Below are 13,871 nucleotides of genomic sequence, written 5' to 3'. Positions count from 1 at the left end.
TCCACCTCCATTTCAAGTTGTGGGCCTTTAAAAACATATTTTTGCAAAGTTGTCAATAATGACTCCTCGTTTTCACAATTTCAGTATGTATACTTGCAACAGTTTTGCTTAGTGGAGACATTTTTCTCATTTAAAATATTTGCTTTGGCTCAATAACTCTGAACTGCAAGAGACTTTCAACTCTGCTACTATACTGGCAAGTGGACAGTATTCCACTCCGGTCAGACAAGCTTGACAACGTTGCCCTTTCAGTCTACTAAATAACCTAAATAACGCTACTGTGAAGGCTATTTGTCGAGAGCTATAAAACACATTTGTATTTGTACTTTCCCCACATGCTTCACTCTCTCGCATGCACAGACACACAGACAAACGCTGTGAATGTGAGTGCACTCTATGACCAAAACTGCATAAAATGGCAAAACAGTTAAATGAAAATAAATTATGTGTGTGCGTGTGTGTGTGTGAGTGTGTGTGTATATATAAATATATATATATATATAAATATATAAATATATATATATATATATAATTTTAATTGTGACATTAAGCACATCCTTTTGTGTATACCTAATTACGTAAAATGCATGCATATAGTTTATAATGTTGAATTTCTTTGCAGACACTGCCCCCTTGTGCTGATTATCGCTCTCTCTCTCTCTCTCTCTCTCTCTCTCTCTCTCTCTCTCTCTCTCTCTCTCTCTCTCTCTCTCTGTCTCTCTCTGGCACCCATTTAGAGAAACAATGCATGCTGTTTCTATAAACATTTGTGCATGGTTATTGCATCTTGAATGGTAGGAAGTAGCATCTTCTAAATATTCAAACGTATGCCAGGAGTATGCAAAACTTTGTGCTCTGTGGTCAATGGTCACATCTCATTTTTAATCAAACGTGTGTGTAAAATATGTAAGGGACTTCATCCACAAGTTCAAACAACCATTCATTACATTTATAAAATTCATTATTTACAATTGTTATGATGACAATTATTAAATAGAATATGTAATCAAATTAATTCAATGTTGATTAGTCAAGGGGCAGTTCTAAGGTAGAAGTTTAGGATTGCAAAATCCTGGTCAGGGAAGATACATTTCTCTGTTTTGTACATTTGTTGCCACATTTATGAAATAGAAGCATAATAGTTTTGTGGAAAGTAGGCGACTAACCCATCACATCGAGAAGCAGCAGATGAGGAATTGTATTAATTGTATTATAACCACTATAAGTCCATTCTGGCAGTTCTTGGCACCATACTGAGGCACATCAACGAATCATCATCTGTATCATAAAGAATGTCTTTTCACATTTTTTTATCATGTTTTACAAAGTACAGTAATCCCTCTATATTTTGCTGGGGTTACAGTCTGAAAAGAACCCGTGATAGGTGAAATCCGTGAAATAGAAACCTTTATTTTCACCATTATTCTGAAGGTATAACATTGAAACCAAAGGACAAAACTTGTTTTCAGGCCCAAGCATTTGTTTAACAAAGAGAAGTAAACATTTTCTTCCAGATAACTACAGTAAAATAATTATTTTAATCAGCATTACGTACTATATAGTGGGCTTCTGCGGCTTGACTCCGCTCTGTAGTGTATTTTTTATCTGAAGCCATAACACAATGCACTGTGGAAAAACATCCGTGAAGCAGCGAGGCCGTGAAAGATGAACCATGATATAGCGAGGGATTACTGTACGTATATCAAAAGAACTAACGGTATCGGAACCTAGTATCGGTGAGCCTGACGAGCGAATACTCGTAAAGGTATCGGTCTTAAAACAACTGGTATCGAACATCTCAAATGGCAACGTTCAAGTTTAACGAAGTGATTTCTACAACTGTTTAAAGAGGCTCATGCAAGCTGTTATCATATCTATAAATTAAATATGGTAACATCCACTACACACGTCCACGTTGTTCATGAGGCTGTCTTAAAAACAAGACGTCACGGCACTGGAAACGTCAGGACGCCAAACAATGGATGACTGACAATTGGCAAACGTACGTAAGTTACATGAAAGCACCATGACAAAATGAAATTGCCGGAAACGGCTCGAATGCTCTGTTGTGCTGGTGCTGTGATGGAATCAAACTGAGAGGGTAGACGCTTTGATTGTTTACACTTCTTACCGGTGTAGTTAGTAAACATTATAGTTGGCGATTAGTGTTTGATTGACTGCGATTTTTTTTTTTTTTGCGACGTTTGATTTGTGTCTGATTGACCGCTCATGTCCTGATGGTGGTTGACAGGTTGCAGCTATCTACTCTTAATTCCGCAGTACCCTTAAAGCAATGAAACCTTACACATGTTGTCGTTTGTGAACAAAGATCTCGTTGTCACCAACCTGCAGACGAAGAGACACAAACCAGGCATTGACAGCGGAGGCAAGCTGTCCGCCATGGGGAGCGCTTTCTCTCGCGGACTGTCTGTTCTGCGGGAAAGGCTGAAGACCCCCGGGCGGCAGGGCGAGGAGACCCAGAAAGAATCCGACGATGACTCATTGGATGGACTTGTCAGGAGGGAAGATATCGCCCAATTTCCTTACGTGGAATTCACCGGCAGAGACAGCATAACTTGCCCAGCTTGTCAAGGAAGTGGACGCATACCATCGGGTTAGTAAAACGGGTGGCATGTCAGATTCGCCTTTGCATACGAGTTGTTAGCATACTTGAGTTGTTGATGTGACTTCCGCTTATTATTTGCAAGAATACGATTTTTTAACTATTTTTATCCCCTGTGTTGGAAAACACACTTGGAGCGTCAACTGACTTCACTTATGCTGGCAGTTGTGTGCATCGTCTAAATGCACCTTCACCCTGTTTGCAGTGAACTGTGGGCTCCACTATTTGAGCTGACTCTGCAGATCTAGGTTCCCTACTGTGCGCCTCTCACATGAGCATTGGTGCCCAGTCCCCCCCCCCCCCCCCCCCCCCCCCTTTTTCTTGCCCAACCGACCAGTCTCATGGAGAAGTTAAAAGATTTGCAGCCCATCTGGGAAACAGCAGTTTATTAAGTCAATGCAATTTACTGTTTTTAGCATTTTGCATGAGAGATTGTCTCTCCCCCAATAGGTCAAGTCAATGAACTGGTTGCATTGATTCCATATAGTGACCAAAGGCTTCAGCCTCAAAGAACGTAAGTCATGAGTGCACGCACATCAATACCCAGCATGTCACGTTTGTGTTCTAACCTAACGTACAAACCGTCATCATCACAGCAAACTCTACGTGGTCCTGTCCGTCGTGCTGTGTTTCCTTGCCTCCATGCTGGTGGCGTTCTTCCTTTTCCCGCGATCGGTGATTGTGCTGGATGATGGGATACATGCTGTGAAGGTGCACTTTGAACCCACGACCTACAATGTCCAGATGAACTTGACGGTGTGTGCTCCATCGCACTGCATGCCCTGACCACTTAAACAAATTGCTAGTGCTAATCTGCGATAACACTACAGCTCTGCTTATCCTTTGGTTATTCTGCCAATTATGCAAATTAACCAGACTTTTTCAGTGTATTCCAGGGTTCTCTTTACAGTTGTCAAGTGTAACTCATTCGTACTCAACTCATTCGATCTCCCTTTCAGAGCACACTGAACATCAGCAACCCAAACTTTTTCTCAGTGCTGGTGCAGAGTATCAACTGCCAGGTGCTCTACATGAAGAAGGTGATCGGTATGCATCAGCTTAATGTTGCCACCACCATTTCACCGCTTAGTGAGCGTCAGGTACGTTGTCATGAAGACATAGCCGACATACTATGTGGCTATGAAATCCTTCCTCTCTCTGCCTGCTGGATTTTACTCTGCTTCATCGTTGTACAGGTGAACTTCACGGTCAGCGTGGAGATTGGCAACAGTGCACCGTATGTCTAGTAAGTGTCAGGTTGAGGGATATTAGAAGTGTTTCTCATTTAAAGTTTTTTTTTTTTCTCACAAAAATGCTTACTGAGTTCGCAAATGCTCTGATTTGAAGAATGCAAAAAGGAAACTTAGTTATTTTACACTCGTGAATAAAATGACTCGTGTAATTTGAGGGCTTGATGACAAAGTGCTGCCTGCATCAGTTAAAAATACAGATCATGCTTTCATTTTAGTTTTATTAAATTAATCAAATTGTCTTCGTGTATCTTTTCAGTGCCTTCTGCACCATGCACAGTATCAAGGTCCACAAGATCCTTGTTTTTATGCAGTAAGTATGTCTACATTCAGGTTAAACTAAGTTTATTTATATAGCCCTTAATCACAGAAACGTCTCAGAAATATTACAACAGTGGAAACACAATCCAGTCCGGAATGGTATTAGCCTCCTTTTTTTTTTGCATTTAGATTTAAGTTCTTTATATATATAAAATATGGAAATTGACTTAATCTGTCACCATCATTATTACAAGCAATTGTAATCGGCTTTCGTAACAAGGGTACAAAAGTGTTTGTTGTGTACGTTCACATTAATTGAATATTATTGATGACTTAACTGGCTAACATAATAGTGAGAGGCCAGTATAGACATGCACTACCTTTGTTCTGGTTAAATAATCATCATATTTATCCTCTTTGACATCACAATAAACAAACATTTCATAATATATCGGTCAAAGTGCTGTTCACATAACTTAGAAGGCACAGTTGGGGAGTAAAAATAATGGTTGTGTCCTAGCATGATAGCTGTGTGTCTTCCATTCTTGCCTGTGTTTTCAGAACCTCCGTGAAAACATCACACCTGGTGCGAACATCTCAAAACAGCCTGGAAGCGTATCACTACGTCGACTGTGCCTTTGTGCCCTCCAGCCAAGTCTAGTTACTACAGCAATGGGTAGCAATGTTCTCTGAAGTGTGGGTCAAAGGTTGCACAATATCTGGTTTGAGGACCAAACTGCCTCTTGAATTGAGCAGCTTCCTAATGAAGGCTACGTGTTGATTTTTATTTAAAGGATTCAGGTACCAGAAAGCATTTTCAAACCTCTGTCAAAGCACTCGCAGTGTCGTAGCCACATATAAGCTTTTTAAGGGAGCATGTAATTACTTATTATTTTTGCTGCTACATTAAACACTGTGCCATTGACAGAAAATTTTGTTGCAAACTATGTTTAACTAGACCTTTTTGTAAAAAAAGGAGTGGGCTTGCAGTTTCAAGGGCAAACTTTATTGCAAAGCAAAAGTGCCTTGGAAATTCTGTGTATGGCTACAAAGGTTACTCCTGCTGCATTCTGTAATGAAGCCTAAATAAATTTGTCACCTATCGTGCACATGAATATTTTTGATTAGGAAAAAGTGAAGCTACACTCCTGCGTTTGAACGGTTTTTGGATGACGCAAGTGTATACAACGGTATGAGCCAATCACACTGGAGAGGGAATCTGTATGCATGTTTGACTTGAATCCTTTCTTGCTGATCAGAATCTCTGTAAAGATTTCTAGTTGTCTGTTGTTGTGTTTTGAAGTTATTTGTACAATTATGCTTTCTCTGACTAATATATTTTAGCAGATATTATAAAATAATGACTGTGTTGTAAGGCTAAAGAAGCATTAAAGGAAATGTGAATAAAAACTAATAATGTAAACTTTCTTCACTCTTTTTTTCCACAACCCTGCACCACAAACTAAAATAACCAGTGGCACAAGATTGTAAGGTACCACATTATCACTTTATTCTATTTTCTGAATACAAAAGAGCAGAATATCCTTTTCAGACAAAACTTTCCTTTTGTTATGTCTCATACATGGTCCTATAGCTGCATGTGAAAATATATTACTACATAATATAGTGCTTGACATGGCGATATCATACAGAGACCACAATATATTATCGCTGTAATAAACATAATGTTTTGTTTTTTTATGAAGGCAACACGCTAAAATAAATGCATAGCAGACCTACAAGGAGAAGTTAAGTACAAAAATATAGCTGGATAAAAAGCTTATTAATTCATACAAGAGTGCTTCATCTTTGGTTAAGTACATTTTTGGCCTCCATGTGAAAATAATCTTCAATACATCAAGAGTACGATAACACTGTACGTTCTTCCTCACGTCTCCTTTTCCTGCTTCACTTGCGTTACTTTAATTAACGACACTTGGTCGCCGAAATACTTTCAAACTGCCTCCGACTCGCACGGTTAAAAAGTTAACATTCTTGTTAATGCTCAGCAGTCTCAAACATGTCACCAACGATTTATGAGTTGGGGGAACGTAACAAGATTGTCGTTAATGATCATGTGAGTTACTGTTCATATGTGACGTGACACTAGACCTTATCAGATCTTTGGTCTTTAGATTTTAAATGTCAGCTGGGACGTATTTAAAGTTTGTGACGCTACAAATCATCTAGTTAGACCCTGTCTGGTCTCACACAGCTGATTCATTCGGTTTTCAACTTGCAGCATAATCCAATTATGCAAATTTCAATAACTAGTTGTTTACATATGGTGTTTCTGTCCTAGAATGTACTGGACTGTACAAAACATAAATTGGTAATTGTAGCCAAAAAGTATGAATTACAACTTCTGACCTTACTTCATCATCTCTGGATTTTTCAGTATATCGGCACCTAGAGAATTTAGCAATGACAGACTTTGATGTGATCCATTGAATCCCACATGGCATCTCAGCGGGTTATCTGGGCTGCTTTGCGTTGCCATGGTGAGCGAATAGACTGTTATTTTAGTGATGCCAGGCGCTGATCAAGTAGAACTTTCAATATTGGAGCATGTGTGTTTTGGTCTTTTTGTAACAGTTCCTCTGAGGTGTGTTTGTTTGTTTGTTTGTTTGTTTGTTTGTTTGTTTGTTTGTTTGTTTGTTTAGAATTGCAAGGTGCTTCAGATCAAATGCTTTTGCAGGTTACTCGGCCCTTTGGAATCGAGATACAGTATACTTCATTTTGGTGAAAAAATGTCACATGCCCTCGAGTCCGATTAGCTCCTTCACGAGCGAATCCCAACACAGGGGTTAGGACTCAAGCTCACAACAAAAGCAGTTCCTCTCTACCGGCGCTGTGACAACATGACCTTGTTGATGAAGTTGACGATGGCACAGGCTGGTTGTTCCGGGTCCAGCTCGGCAAACAGGTGGCAGACGTTCTCCGCCAAGCTGCCCGGTTTCTTGGCTACGAAACCGAAAACTCTGGGGGAGAGGATTATGAAGTGCACAAGCCAGTAAGGATTTGGTCAACTGATTTCATCAATCACACCAAGGGTTTCCTAAACTTTTTCTGTCCAATAATTAGAAATGTGGTTTCCATCCCTGCTCATCAAATAACAATCTAATGAGAGTAATCAGTCATATTGTTGCTGGGGGTACTGTAACTGTGTCGCTATAAAACTGAGAAATACTGTACAGATTATAACGAACATGGCACACGTGAATTAAAAAGCCGTACCAAAAAAATGTGCTTGCTTGATCAATAAAACACCTTAGAGTTTTACTTGATACCATGCAGCCGCTACTCTGATACACCAAAATGGACAAAAATATTGAGACATACAATTTCGATTCCCTTTAAATATCATTTCAGACGTTTTCATATGAATGCTTTTTTATTTGCTGCCTAGGAAAGCATACCTACATGCTGCAAATATGAAGTAAATGAAAAGAAGTTACACTTCCTCTACAGAGGTATTGAAGTGTAGCATGAGACAGGGTGAGTTTGCCCAGGCTAGCAAAGAAAGCACACCAGCTAGTAAAATTGGGTAATCAGTATTTTTGCATTACTTAGGCTGTATTTATTTGCAGGCTATCCTGGTCCTTATCATTTACATTTATAAGGAAGCATACATGCTTTGTCACGCCAGTAACCAAACAAACAGCAGAGCACTTACTTAACAGTTGTGTTGTCTGAGTTAGTCCACCTATTCAAAGAGAAAGAGAGCAGGCTCAGGCAGCTGCAGGCAGCATGCTCACACACACCAATACACGCGCACACGCACACACACACACACACACGCACACACACACACACACACACACACTCATGCATAAAAGCGCTCAAATCCAGCATTGCACATAAAACCATGCAAGGATCACAGCAACAGATGCAGCCAAGTGATCCAGGGTGCAATCGGCGGATTTTCTGTTAGTTTCAGTACTAACTGCAGCTAGACAATAACAATCTTTGGCTGGCCCACCTCCTGTCCTTTGGGTCAAGGCTACTGAAGGTTACGCTGTTCACTGCATAATGTCTGCGGAAGAAAACCCTAGAACATGACAAACAGAACATCAATGAAGAAATTTGAGGATATGGCTTAATGCACTGGAAATCAAACAAGTCACTGGCTAATTTAATTGACGTTATTCATCCATCCATCCATTTCCTTTAGCACTTCTCATTATGATTGAGGGTGACCAGAGCCTATGACAGCAGACTTCGGGTGTGATAAAATTGATGAGGGAAATTTCAGATAGCGGTTCAGATACTACACCTGTCATACCTCTCTACATAACCCTTGCCAGGAGGCATATAAGTAATCCAAGTTAATATTAAAATGAAATATTCTAAGGATATAAGATATTTCGTGACATTTTGTACCTGCGCTGGCTGTCAGTCAGTGTGATGCCCTGCGACGTCACTTTGAACTGGACAACGGTGGCAACGGAACGCGGGTTGCGACCAAGTGTGGCATCTGTTGCTTTGGCAATGGCCTGAGGGCCAGTCAGAGACTCAGTTTCCACGGAGTTCAGGTAGAGGACGTTACAGGCTGAGGGATGAGAAGCAACATGAGTGAAAACACAGTGGACGCACCTTGCAGGGAATTTGTTTCTCCCGTTTTTACATTTAGAGATGGGTATAATATTAATTGGAAAGTCACGAGCTTGATCACGTAAAAAATGAAACTCCAAAGTCACGACTGTAATCAGTAATATTAACACGAAATAGTTTTATTGGTCCACATTTTAACTTCCTGTAAGTGTATTACTTGTAGTTTATGTGGAGATCGGTCAACTCACCTGCTCCTTGTTTGAGCAGGTCAGCGGCAGTGCTGATGTTACTAACAGGCTGAACCTCTGGCACATCTCCTATCAGATCTGACAACATGCAGAAAAACAATTATTCAATACAAATTAAGCAATATACACACTTGAAATATTTTTATTTTATTTCAATTAATTTCATGACATGTTTATTACACAAGCAATAGATGTGATGAATGCATGAATGCTGACCTTTTTCAAGGATCTTCAGAGCACAGGGCAAAGAGATGGGTGTGATGGAGTGTTGATATACTAATGCAGAAAGACTCCCTAAAAATTAAAATCTCATGTTGACTCTTCACATATGGTATTGAAAGTATTTTTCCTTGAGAAAAAGGCCTACCAAAGTAGGGCTCGTTCTGACAGCCTTTAATCTTGACTCCTCGAGGGCCTGTTTCTATGAGGAAGTGCCTCACCAAATGTTCCAGAGGGTCGCCTGCTGTCACAACAGAGGAAATAAATGATAGGCCTAAAATGTTTATAAAATCAAATCTTAATTTCGAAACATATTGTTTTATCGGTGCGTTAGACATGAATGTGCCTCAAAGAGGCGGGTCTGGTGGGATGGCTTGTGATGTTGTGGGATAAGTGAGCAGTGTACATGTATTTATTCATTACCTTTGCTGCTATGCTGGCTGACATTAGGAGGAGGTGTTGCCACCTTCAGTGCCAGGCCGTAGGCCCCTTGGAAGGAATTACTATCCCTGATCAGAAAGGTCCCGGGCTCTCTCTCTTTCAAAGCAACAATTGCTACAATCAAGCAGAACCAAAAAATGTTAAAATTTTGATATAGGGAGTGTCACACCATAGCAATTTTGTTCATTTTAAACATTTCCTAAATGTCAGAAAACACAGAATTAGCTGCTCCAGAAGTAGCTGCTATTTGTAAGTCCCTGATGGTATTCTGGTTAACATGGTAACCAAAGCCCACTGCACTTGTGGAACGGGGCTGAATGGATAGTGACTATTCAAGTGAAACAGAACTATATATGCATAAGATTTCTTCTTTAAAATATTGCCTGTCCAGTCAACAAAGGTAGTGTGATTGGGACTAGTTCCTATTTCTTTTTTATGAGAAAAATCTTAATTGTTTGATGAACTTCTCAGAATGCAATGTGTTGGTCCTCAGAGGGTCCTCTGTGGAGTTTCGAAACTTACCTTGTTCTCTAGAGATGCCTGGCTTATACCAGAACCTTGAACTGTCCTGGACAAACTTCACACTGACTCTGTTTCCAATCTCATGCTCCTCAGACCCAACATCACTTTGGTGTTCACTAGGCGCAATTTCCCCTACAGTTGGTGAGAAGGTGACATGGTGCTGATGCTGAGTGTTGCCAGAGTGGCTCACACTTGCTTTCGGAGCCTGCGCTTCTTCAGTGGGTGACCAGGGTTGAGCGTGGCGTTTCTCCGGTAGGGGCGGCTGTGGGTGAGGAAGCGGGATGGAGATGGTGGAATAGTTGGAGACGGATATTTGATGAAGTTGTGGGGGGTGAGAGGAGTTGTAGTGCCTCTTATTGATGTCTATAGCTGGATTGTGCTCATTTCCTGGGTAGGGATGGTGAGGGGGTCCGTGCTGGACAGGAATGTGGTTGTGATTGTGGAGGTCAGAGCCGCTGATCATCAACTTCCTACCCAGAGTGGCAAAGCCGGGAACGGGGCTATCTGAAACGGGGGATCCCTCCGTGTCGTTGGATGTGGACAGGATTGAAGACGGTGCAGGGGTTGGCATTGTGTGGGAAGTTGTACAGCTGCTGCTATGTTTGAAGGCTTCAGGGAGAGAACTCCTAGTTGGGGAAGAGCATCCATTAACCTGCGACGAGGGACTGGCTACCGAGTTGGTGGCCTGGGTCTGGCTTGGAGGGTGACACACCGCCTGAGTCGATGGGGAAGGCACCGTGGCAGCCTCAGACGGATGGGAGGTATCCAAAGTGGGTTGTTGGGGGTGGTGGGCTGGTGCAAGTGAGGTTTGCAGTGCAGATGAAGAGGGGTGGAGGGATACCTGGTTTGACGCGGTTGTCGTCACAGAGTCCAAACAAGTGTTTTGTGTTGATGATGGTGCACCGTGGTTACAGTGCTGCTGCGGCGGGGCGGTTGTTGTCGAAGATGGAACAGTTGGTGCAGTGCAGTGGTTGTGTGTGGTTGTTTGAGTGAGTGAGGTTGTGTTTGACGGTTGGCTTTTCATTGGTGAGGTGCTTCTGGAGATCTCCGTGGACTCCGGGATGACGTTACCAGAAGAGTGGTGCCCATCCTGGGGCTGTGATGCCTCGTGGTCATTGGTGACTGTTTTCCGGATCCCGTACTCTCTCCCTGGACTGGGACTAAAATGTACGTATATGCATAATTATTAATGTTGAACATTATCATCAACATATTCTTAAGTATAAATATCGGGACAAATGTTCATCACAACACAAACTTTAACGCTTCATTTTAAATCTAAGTGCAAATGTCAGGATACATTTGAGATTGCTTAGTCACAAATCTATGGAAGAGGATTGTCAATGTGTACAAAACCATCGAGTTGCAGCAACAATTTTAACATCTTTTTGCTCAGACGTTTAACACCTTTTTTGTTGTGCTGGAGCTGAGAAGGGCACATTTTTGGAATCAAACATTTCTGTAAAATGAGAAATTTGCAATCCAAGATTAATGAGGGAATATGTTTCAAATCCACCAAGGATTTTTTCATTGTCTCTACATTTGTCTCTATATGTTTGGATTGTTAAAACGGATTTTTCAAAGAATACTAAAATTGTATAATATGAACTCGCCCGGCAAGTTCAGAAGTTAACATGTGGATCAAGTTTCAACTGGACCCAATCCAGACAATACATTTGGAAGCTATTTAAATTTAATTCATGAGAAGGGGCTTCCCAAAACTGTTCCTACATAGTTGACACAGAAACGTGAAAGGAGTGTGATGAAAGGTTAGTAATATAGGATTCCGTTTATCTGAGTGCTTGTTGTTTGAATAAAAACAACTCAATATTTGCAATCATACACTGTCTTGGATTTTGTCATCACAGAAACTCTATTGAATCAGGATAATACCTTTCCTGTGTACGTAGAGGACTGCTGGTATGGACGGGAGTGGATGGTCCAGACATGTCTGATGGAGTAGAACACGCACCGTGTCGCTCTCTGTGACCCCTTTTAAAGGAGCCATTGGTGATGTGGTCCCTCCAGCCCACGCTTGCACCAGAGTTACGAATGACATCTACACAATGACAAAATTCGGTCGCAATAAATAAAACAGCAATAAAATAATGTGCTAACTGAAAAGGGTGTCTCACCAGTGTTTGAGTCAGAGTTGTGTTGTGTGTCTCGATGGTGACGGTGGTGAGTGTGATTGTGTTCAGATGACCCGTTGCTATGGCTACAGGGCCCCATCATGGAGGACGCAGGTGGCAACGGCGAAGTGGACTCAGACTGGTAGCCTGAGGCGTAGCCCCTGCTTTCAGATGGCGACGGCTGGTACGGTGAGCAGGGGCACGCCTGCCGGGGTGTTTGGTAGCCGCTGCTACTGCTGCTGTACTTGAGGTCAAGGTGGGAATGAGCATGGGACCGCGACGCCTCTGGATAGGCAGGATGACATGATGGCAAAGGGTCAAAGTTGAAGGCAGGGAGATTGTGACCCTGTGGCCCATAGGAGGCCATGGTATCCCTCTTGTGCCAATAATCCGCCTCTCTCTCCCTCTCCCATTGGAGCTCCGCCTCTCTGTCTCGCTCCCAAGGAAGGGAGAACTCTCGGCCACGCCTCTCCCAATGACTCTCTGATCCTCCTCGAGCTAATTCTGCCTCCCTGGGTCTTCGTAGCCCCGTCTGTTGAAGCTCAGCCTCTCTGTCCCAGTGATAGGCGTTGCCCCGATCAAGCCTCAGGCTGTGATAGGCTGCTGACGCCTCTTCTCTCCTGATGCCGCAGTCCCTGCAAGAGCAGACAGGGGACGGCAGACCTTCCATTAGCATTACTTCTTGATAGGGTGGGCTGGTGGAGGACTTGGGGTGGTGAGGGTGGGGATGGTGGTGGCTGTGAGCAAGAGGAGGAAGATGGTAGGGACTGTAATCATCCTCTCGGCAGCAGAGGCGAGCTGGTGCAGACAGCGGATAATGAGAATGATTGTGGAGGTCAAGTGAAGGGTAGGGGCAGAGATGACGTGACGAGGTAGCTTCCGAGCAGGAGCGGTGCAGGCAGTGTTGCTGGTTGCTCTGGCGATCCCACACCAAGTCTGGTGGTGGGAGAGACTGGTGGGGGTGTGGACTGTAGTGCTGGCACAGGTCCATGTGAGAGGGAGGAGCAGCTGAGTTGGAAATGGGAGGAGTCGCGCCATGGTGCCCATTGGTACCAGGAGCTCGGTCAAGGCAGTAACCGTTTGGCATTAGGAGGGTGCGGTCACACCCGGGTTCTGCGCAGTGCTGGGACCTGTATCCATCTCGGCAGGAACAGGACCGGCTGAGCCTCAGCGTCCCGGTTTGTTCTGAAGGTGACGAATCACCGTCATCCAGAATGGCCGTCTCTCGCTCGGCATCCCTCCTTCCCTCAATGCCTCCAAGAAGACGCTCAAGCTCCTCTCGTTCTTGCCTGGTCGGAGGCGGTGGACGTAATGTCTCTTCATGGAGATCGGGATGGATGGAGGATTGGATGAAAGGGCTAGAGTGTGCCGAAAGAGCGGAATCAGAGCGATGAGAGAGGAATTGATCGGGTCTATCCTCTGCTCCAGGGCTGCTGCCATTGGTTGAAGAAAGAGAGCCAGAACCTGGACCCCGTCGCTTCTTTATCTGCGCATAGAGACTGCCATCGAGAGGACCTCTTGTGTGGGCAATATCTGTGACAGAAACACAGCACTTGGTTTATTACTCATAAAGTATAAACTATTGGAACCTGAAGGAGTAATCCCAAGTGATAAATAAAGT

At 42.9% G+C, this 13,871-nt stretch overlaps 2 protein-coding genes across 12 annotated transcripts in view; one reads left to right on the top strand and one right to left on the bottom strand.

The window, feature by feature from the left end:
• Positions 1–1,868: 1,868 nt before the first annotated feature.
• Positions 1,869–5,557, top strand: tmem106c (transmembrane protein 106C). 5 transcript variants are annotated; one of them, XM_088356775.1, is made up of 8 exons: positions 1,869–2,002; positions 2,353–2,614; positions 3,074–3,137; positions 3,220–3,379; positions 3,583–3,723; positions 3,820–3,869; positions 4,133–4,186; positions 4,696–5,557. In XM_088356775.1, exons 2-8 carry the CDS (start codon positions 2,401–2,403, stop codon positions 4,793–4,795), a joined length of 783 nt encoding a protein of 260 aa, XP_088212901.1. In that variant the 5' UTR covers positions 1,869–2,002; positions 2,353–2,400; the 3' UTR covers positions 4,796–5,557. The 5 variants fall into 5 exon arrangements, with proteins under 5 accessions (XP_088212901.1, XP_088212882.1, XP_088212889.1 ...); XM_088356756.1 differs by having other exon boundaries at positions 1,996–2,101; XM_088356763.1 differs by lacking the exon at positions 1,869–2,002 and adding an exon at positions 2,011–2,101 and having other exon boundaries at positions 2,330–2,614.
• A 62-nt stretch (positions 5,558–5,619) lies between these two features.
• tns2a (tensin 2a) overlaps positions 5,620–13,871 on the bottom strand; it is a 39,408-nt gene continuing 31,156 nt past the window's right edge. For 4 of the 7 annotated variants that reach the window (XM_088356696.1, XM_088356685.1, XM_088356726.1 and 1 more), the window contains 11 exons: positions 12,254–13,783; positions 12,012–12,177; positions 10,119–11,278; positions 9,579–9,710; positions 9,304–9,399; positions 9,153–9,230; positions 8,937–9,014; positions 8,518–8,686; positions 8,117–8,185; positions 7,811–7,840; positions 5,620–7,115 (listed from right to left, as the gene is read on the bottom strand). In XM_088356696.1, the coding sequence (XP_088212822.1) occupies positions 6,977–7,115; positions 7,811–7,840; positions 8,117–8,185; positions 8,518–8,686; positions 8,937–9,014; positions 9,153–9,230; positions 9,304–9,399; positions 9,579–9,710; positions 10,119–11,278; positions 12,012–12,177; positions 12,254–13,783 (3,647 nt within the window). In that variant the 3' untranslated portion in view covers positions 5,620–6,976. The remainder of the gene's footprint in view (positions 7,116–7,810; positions 7,841–8,116; positions 8,186–8,517; positions 8,687–8,936; positions 9,015–9,152; positions 9,231–9,303; positions 9,400–9,578; positions 9,711–10,118; positions 11,279–12,011; positions 12,178–12,253; positions 13,784–13,871) is intronic. The other 3 variants (XM_088356693.1, XM_088356706.1, XM_088356716.1) reach the window with 3 other exon arrangements.

Source organism: Syngnathus floridae, chromosome 2, assembly GCF_059516105.1.
Source record: "Syngnathus floridae isolate MCC-2025c chromosome 2, RoL_Sflo_1.0, whole genome shotgun sequence".
NCBI classification, from domain to species: domain Eukaryota; kingdom Metazoa; phylum Chordata; class Actinopteri; order Syngnathiformes; family Syngnathidae; genus Syngnathus; species Syngnathus floridae.
This window is presented reverse-complemented; position numbering and strand designations above follow the sequence as displayed.